General features: G+C 42.5%; 1 protein-coding gene across 1 annotated transcript in view; it reads right to left on the bottom strand.

Moving 5' to 3' along the window:
- Positions 1-371: 371 nt before the first annotated feature.
- LOC121659882 overlaps positions 372-7752 on the bottom strand; it is a 10823-nt gene continuing 3442 nt past the window's right edge. Inside the window, exons 2-4 of the mRNA XM_042018497.1 lie at positions 3173-3711; positions 2669-2886; positions 372-1605 (exon numbers count right to left, since the gene is read on the bottom strand). Coding sequence (XP_041874431.1) covers positions 1406-1605; positions 2669-2886; positions 3173-3711 — 957 coding nt within the window. The 3' untranslated portion in view covers positions 372-1405. The remainder of the gene's footprint in view (positions 1606-2668; positions 2887-3172; positions 3712-7752) is intronic.

Raw genomic sequence — 7752 nt, 5'->3', positions numbered from 1 at the left:
TTGGCAAGGTTTAGGAAAATCTGAACAGTCAAACTGATGTCTGAAAGGATCTTAAATATGCTTATTTTGCAAAGCACTTGTGTACAGTGAAATAGGGAGGGATTTCTACATTCCCCTAAATGCTAGGCAGAATCAGCATTCATGTCATAACCTCTCCAAGAATGAAGGAGGAAATGTGGTCTGGGAAGGAAGAGGTTCAACTCACAAGTCACCATTATATTAGTCTTGTAATAACCTTGCAAGTCTCTTCCAGCAGAGAATAAAATGATCAGAACTGATGCTTCAAATGCAAACAAGCAAGCAGAAATGTATTTACCTAATCTGGCAGCGAATCTTTATAAGGTCAACTAATCAATAAATCCAACCAGCAGTAAAGGGCAAAAACAAATTTAATTATCACTTCATGGTTCACCACAAGGTAACAAGCTAATTTTCGGGCAGAGTGGTAGTGTGAATTTCAAATGCTGATGCTGTATTAAAAATCACATTGGTTTAGGTACTGATTAACTGGTGATAGGAGAAGTGACATCCTCAAAACAGCTTAAAACTAATTTGTATCAATTAGACCAAGCCACTGATGTAAGCTAATTGTCTGCCTGATATTAAACCATGAGTGATTCAAAGCCACTGACACAGAACTGATTTGGGATACTTTGGAATGTGAGCGAACTTATGAGTTGAAATTACAAAATGCTTTGAAGACCTGACATATTGTTTTTAATGTTCTCAATATACTACATGATATACATTATCTTTTTGAAAACATATTTAACAAGAAAAGACTTGTGGGGTTTGCTGACCCAGGCTGCAGAAGTACCACAGACATTTATTCTGATGGTGTGGGTCTTCCGGCTGTCACAGCTTTCTATAACACTGTAATAATTTAGCAGACCACCAAAAGAGGAACATTTCTGTAGGAGTGCCTAGGCTCTCAAGAAACTGCCCTTGGCACATCATCAGGCCTGAAACACAAAATCTTTTCTTAGGAGAACATGCATGTGAGAACTGTAACAAAACTGAGAAAAACAATTATGTTACACTCCCAAGTAAAGGGGACTCAAACATCTTTTACAGCTAGATGCAATTATGGAACTTGCTTCTGGCATGAACACAAACCAGGGACAAACTTGGTCTATCTTAACCACTTCAGTGGATTCATCCAGTAGCACCACTCAAGGCACAGCAGTTTTCACCCTGTGCAATGGTTACAGTGCTGATGTTGGCCATGCTGGTTTTGGAGGAACCAAGCTCTCAGAGTTAAACCATTTACTGCTCTTGTTGGCCTTTTACTTTGATGCATAATTTTCTTCATTTTTGTAATGTGCATTGATCATGGGAAGTTGTATGTGCACAATGGCTCTGAAGGGTAAAACTCAGTAAAGTGAATGTAGATAGGGCTGTCCGTTCAGCAGTCCTTCCTTTGCCGTAGCTGAACATCCAGGTTTCGCAGGTGCTTCAGAAAACCACGATTGGGTGAAATCCACCGATGCTCCTTCACTGTCTTGATGGCTTCAACTAATGGGAAGTGGTGATTTATCATGAGATAAGCTAGGACTAAGGAAGCTGATCTGCTTACTCCAACTGCACAATGTACCAATATTTTGGCTGGTAAAAAAAAAAAAAATTACAATCATCAAGAGAAGCAGTACAGTACATGAAGCTTAATTTAAATGTTTTTCTTACTCTTCTGATAGATCACATGAACTGCTAACAGTTAAGTCTAATTTGCCATTGTTACGCTCACTTGCATGAGAAATGCCATGAGATCCCAACCTGATCTCAGAAACACTGGTAAATCAAAGAAAACCCTCTTGAAGTAATGAAGTTATTCTGTTTTAACCATGAGGAAAAGAAGACCCGTGAGTTTCAGAGAGCTTGCTTAGGCAAGAAAGAATGCTAAAATCTGGCCTGAATGGATGGCACACACACATTAACCATCAAGAAAACTGACTGGCCTAGTACCATTGCATAATAAGGCAATTGGATGCAACTGTAATTCTATTTTGAAGTCAGAACCTGTGATATAGAGACAGCTTCATTAATGCCAGTTTACTCATGCTAAGAAATGGTCTTTTATGTAAAACAGGTTAATTAGTATTTTATTGCACCACTGCCAAGAAGCTCAGCTTCTTGTGGAACTCACTGTAAATTTCCTTGGGTAAAGGTAAATCTTCTTGGAGGCACAGCCTTGCAGGCCCTGTTCACACAAGAAACTCATCTGCAATACATGAACCTCTTCATACAGTTGGTAATTGTAGAAATCAGGACATTTGTCTTTTTATTAATTTGTTCTTGCAAGTACAGTTGCTATAAGACGGTCTCAAAAGAGGGTGTCCATTTAAAATGCATGTTTTTGCTTCTCCCTTTTTGAATGAGCCTTACCTTCCAAATAATTTTTCCTCTCCTCTCCCCTTCTCTCCCCTTTCCTTCCCTCCCTCTCCCCTCCTCTCCCCTCCCCATTCATCTGTTTTGTCACATCAGCTTTTTGGGACCCAGACAGAGCTACATCCACGTACACAACACTCCCTTCTCCTGCCACCCACTGTGCAGGTGACCAGCACCTGGCACGACACCGTGTAGTGATCTGTCCGCCACTGAACTTGTGGAGCTGACCTGTTATGTGAGGCTGCTGACTCACATCAAAATGTGACCAACAATAATCTCGTACCTCCTGGCGTGCTCAAGGCATTGTGGATAAATTGTGCAGCAGAGAAAAAGAACTGGCTGATATCAAAGCTTGGCAGGTCATGGGCCGGTACACCATAATAATCAATGGTTGCTCCATAAAAGTCCTGGCCTCCGTGGCTGTATGCTGTGCCATGGGCAGCATTTAAAACGTGGGTCACACCCATCTTCCACAAAACAAATCTGTTGTGAGCTGTTACTCTAAGGAAAAGACAAAGACAAATCAAGATGGGTGCAGAGATATTCCCAGAGCAGAAGCAGTGAGATTTCGTCTCCCAAACCATTTGCTGGAGAATCAGCCTATGCATTGCTTCTAAGGGCCAGTCGAGAAGGGAACACCATCTTAGTCATAATTTTATCTCGGAAATAGTGCTGTCTGCAGTGTAAATGGCAGCAATTAGCAAAACTACGAGCTGTCTAAAGCCGCACCCATGAGGCATACTAACAGAAGGTATGGCAGAGGTGTGCCCCATAAAGCTGTACTTACAGGTCCCCTAAGAAGAGATTAGGCCATACTTCATCAACGTGATTGCAAGAGGGCCTCCCAGTGTTTAGGAGCTGCTCGATTTCCTTGAGGGAGGGCACATCCTCCGGGAGTGTCCCAACGCCGTCAGGGTCCTGCGTGTCCGGCGCCTCTGCCGCAGACATGCTGAGATGCAGTGCGAGAGGCCGCTCCCGCCGGGCGCTGGGGCGCTGCCAGCCCCGCTCAGTGCGAGATGGGCCGGCACAGGTGTCGGGCAGCCAGGCTGTCCCCGCGCTGCGGTGCCCCGGGGCCCCCACCCCAGCGCTGGCCGCTCGCCTCTGCGCTGCCCCGACCGGCACAGCCGCTTGAAACAGATGCAGGTACCAAGCTGGGCATTCCTGGATCTTTACCGGCTCCAATCTGCTTCTCCGGCCTGGTCTCCAGAGCCGCACTGCTCTGCCACACAGCAGCCTTGGTGCGGGGGACGTCAGCCACAAGTGGCACAGCCCCCTGCCCCCCACCAACACTGGCTGTGACTGTCCCCAGACGTGTCTTCGACACAGCTGTGGCACTCAGCGAGATCTGTGCATTCATCACTAGCAGTTAAAGCCCGATAAAGGAAAAATAGCAACCTGTCCAGGGCCAGAAGAGTGGCAACCCTGTCCCAGTAACAATTGTCTGTCATTTAGTCTGAGGTGCTTAAAAACATAGAAGTGAAAGGGTCAGAAATGCCCCCGCGGGTCTACCAACATGGTCACCAGGAGGTTACATACCAAGTGGATGAGATGTCTTGCCTGTCACTGACAATCTAGGGAAATTATTTCTGGAAGCTACTGTTTTTTCACCAAGTGAAATTATCTGACATAATTGTCAAAAATAGGCTAGATGTTAATAATGCATGTACTGTTAAAAAGGTTTGGTTATTATATTATAAAAGGGGTACTGTCTTACACCTAAGTAAAGTCCACCCCCCACCCCCAAGCAACGAGCCAGCCTGGACGAAACCCTTAAGAAACAATCAGCGCCTTAACCTTCATGCAAATGAAAGGTCCAAACCGAGACCAATCCAAAGGGACAAAAAACAGTATAAAAAGGGGGCATCCGGGTCAGTGAGGTGTGCCGCTCGACCTTGAACATTGGGAACATCCCTGCTCTGAAGAAGATCCAGCGCCAGCTCTGCAGCACCCACACTTGTCGCTGACTGGGAGCCCTCCTGCTCTACTTCCCCAGACCCCTATGCTTTAGGCCACATAATAAAAGCTGAAATCACTTTAGAACCGGGAGTACGTTCCCGCTTTTAACATAATTGTACTTTATATTTTTAATATTTTCTACTGCAGTCCTTCACTGGGTTAATACAATACACCTGCCACATATTGCATGATGCCTCCCTCCATTGAAAAGATTACAAAGATCAGGAGTGTAATGGTTGTCAGGTGAAACTTGTAAGCCACTGGGTTAGTTTATATAGGAAGGCCTGGCGAGCTATGAATTGGAGACCCATTATATTAAATTGTAGTATTAGTGGGTCTTTTTAAGTACAGTGGTGCTTGTGCTTCTGTACAATGTGTGGCTCCTGGCAGGGGGCTGCAAAATTGTCAGTGGTGGAGCTGCAAGGCAAAACAAATGAAATGGTTATGCTCTTCCACAATCCAGGAGAGAAGGTGACCTAAGAGGAGAAGCTTGCTGCTGAAGGTATCCCACGTAGCAAAAAGGTGATGAATGGAAGGAAGTCTTGGTCAGGTCTGAGCCATCTTTATTCCACATACATTGATATACTATGATGGGTTTGCTTTATTTTATCAAGAGACATATCATGGGGAGCCATTTCAAGCTGGGTATTAAAGTCTGGACTAATTAACTGTGCTTAGGAGTACTCGATGAGAGATCACCATAATACATAATACACCAACATCAGAGGACAAGTCATATGCAACAAAAGAAAAGTGACTTTGTACAGAATATTTCATGAAGCAGAAATTACTTATATTCTGTGTTATTTAGGGAAGAAGCTGTTTAAGACCCTCCTGTTGAAGTAAAGAAATTCAGCCAAATTAAATTTAATAAAGAAATAGATTTTATTCTGTGGCTGAAAGATCGGTCACACAGAAAGCCATGATCGGAAAAAGGTCAGCCCCGAGCACGGGATCGGTGCTGGGTGAACGCAGATCTGACCTCTATCGCGTCAGATCCCCAAGTTCACAAGTGCTGCTTCGGCTGGTTCCTTCTTATACACTTCTTGGGCAGAGTCCGAATTAATTCTATTCTTCTTGCAATTTAGCATATTCATGATGTTTTCTTGTCCCGAAATTGGACTGCACAAAGCATTTCCTGGGTCTGATGAATTGTCCATCTTGGATGATGAACGGTCCATCTCTGATTCCTAGAACAGTTATTCTTAGTTCCTGGAATGGGATACTCCTTTAACGACTCCGAGATGTTAATCAGTTTCATCAGGTGTGGTGTTAATAGCTCCAGATAAGGTCTACCTCCACCCGGAGATAGACTTTTTTGTATGCTGATTAATTCCTGGCCGTATTGTCTTCTCTGCTGCTGCCAAGGCTTGCGAAATTTTCTCCGTCCCCGGCCTGGGGTTTGGGATTAGGCGTTTTTATTTGTACAATTAATATATACATTTATGTACACAAGCACGAATTACCAATTTAATTTATAACACCGTATACAAAGAGACTTGTTACTTCCCACTGCCATGTATGTTCTGACCTAAAAGGTGAAATGAGGGAGACTACAAGTAACAGTGCTTCAGTGTTTGTTTAGAGGGGGTAGTGAGACAGGCAGCCAGCTGGCCAGATCCAGCAGAGAACTGGGAAAATGACTGAAGTTATATTTCAAGCACTACATATACGCCCTTAATATGTTACCTTGTTTTTCTGTTTTGTTCTTGTTTTGTTGTTGTTGTTCTGGTAAACCAGTGTGCTTTAAGCTGCTTGATTTGTGCCCATGAATCAGGAAAATTACCTGACTGAGCAGGTTAAGTTGTTCAATTTAGTTTACTTTTCTCAGGTTTCTGGGTGGGGACTCAAGGTGAGGCTTTACTATCAGTTTTTTACAACTCCAGCCCATTTGTTGCTAATCAAGTTCTGTGAAAAAGGTGACACTCATGTTAAAGCCTAGCTCTTTTCAGTTCTAAAACTTCTATTAGCCTCTACCCTAAATGCAATGATTAAGAGCTCAAAGTTCATTTGTGGCATGAAAATTGACAAATGAAAAACCACAAACTCCAGAAAAATGATCTCCAAGTCCTGTGTGCCTCGAACATTTGTATGGCATACCTCAATCTACTTCAAAACTCTGCCACTCCACACCTAGCATCTTCTAAACATTTAATAGTCTGCAAATGTGGCTTTGGTAAAGCTGTGTCACTGACCTTTTTCAGACAGGAGCTGCCTTTGAAACCGACACGAGGCAGAGACCTGGCTTTCAGATGGATTTGCCTCTCTTCATCTATGCTTCTTTTCTGGTCCTTTTAAATCTACTAAGAAAGGATGTAGAAAGCAACAGACTGATATAGGGTCACACTGAATAGAGGCAAATTTAGCACTCCGTGCAGGAGGCACTTTTCGAGATTCCAAGCATTTGGAGATTCTCCTGGCTGTTGGAATGCTGGGCATCTCTAAACCAAACATTTGCATGCAATTATATACAAATATTAAATAGCCGCTGGTTTAGCTGAAATTAATGCGTGATTAATTTTGGAACATGAAACAGAAAGCATTCTAACTGGACCATGCCTTTGTGATTGCTTAGAAGGTAGTACTTGGTGCAATAATCTAAATCAAACATTCCCTGGCTAATAATGTATTGGGTGCCAACAGTGTAAATTGCCATGGAGCGCTCTGGTAGCACATGGTATTGCCAGGAAAACGTGCAGCAGTTGAAAACAGGAAATTCATGATGATTCTTCTATTTCTTCTCTTGAACATACTCATATCCGTTCTAACTGATGCCATGCCATCTCTCTATTGAAAACAGAGCCAAAATCCTTTCACATATCCTGAAAGAAGGCAGCTTTTACAGTGAAAATGTTACAGCATGACAGTTTAGTTAGATAGGATTTTATAGATACAGCTGCAAAAGCATTCTTCTCATTTCACTCATCAGCCTGTTTCCAGGATTTGATTTTTGGGATGGTTAACTACTGAAGAAGAATAGAACTACTTGAATTCTGGTACATTTTGGGCAACGCTAAGTGAGTAAGTGAGACAAGGTTTTCTGGTGCTCTACAACAATGCATTTTTAACATATGGAACAATTTCGTCTGGAGAGTGCATGGAGTTTATTATTTTTCTTTTTTTCTTTATTATCCTCTTCTAATAAGCTAGTTTTCTGTCTTAAACAATGATTATGGTTCACTAATTTGATTAATCCTTAGGCATTCAATCTCTTATTCTTCCATTACGGAATTAAGAAATGTGAAGATAAAATAGATGCTTGAAAGTTCACACATGACTGACCTAAGTATGTGTCAACTGAAGTATAGAGATTATGAAGAAATCATAAGGCAGGACTTGATCTGTAGAAAAATGAGATGACCAAAACCCCAAGCCCAGAAAAAGAAGAAAAACCATGATTTTAATTAATTA

This window comes from Corvus kubaryi, unplaced genomic scaffold, assembly GCF_017639235.1.
Source record: "Corvus kubaryi isolate FWS band 111438036 unplaced genomic scaffold, C.kubaryi_AGA036_p1.0 138, whole genome shotgun sequence".
Lineage (NCBI taxonomy): Eukaryota > Metazoa > Chordata > Aves > Passeriformes > Corvidae > Corvus > Corvus kubaryi.
The sequence above is the reverse complement of the archived record's forward strand: the minus strand, read 5'-3'. Positions and strand labels throughout refer to the sequence as shown.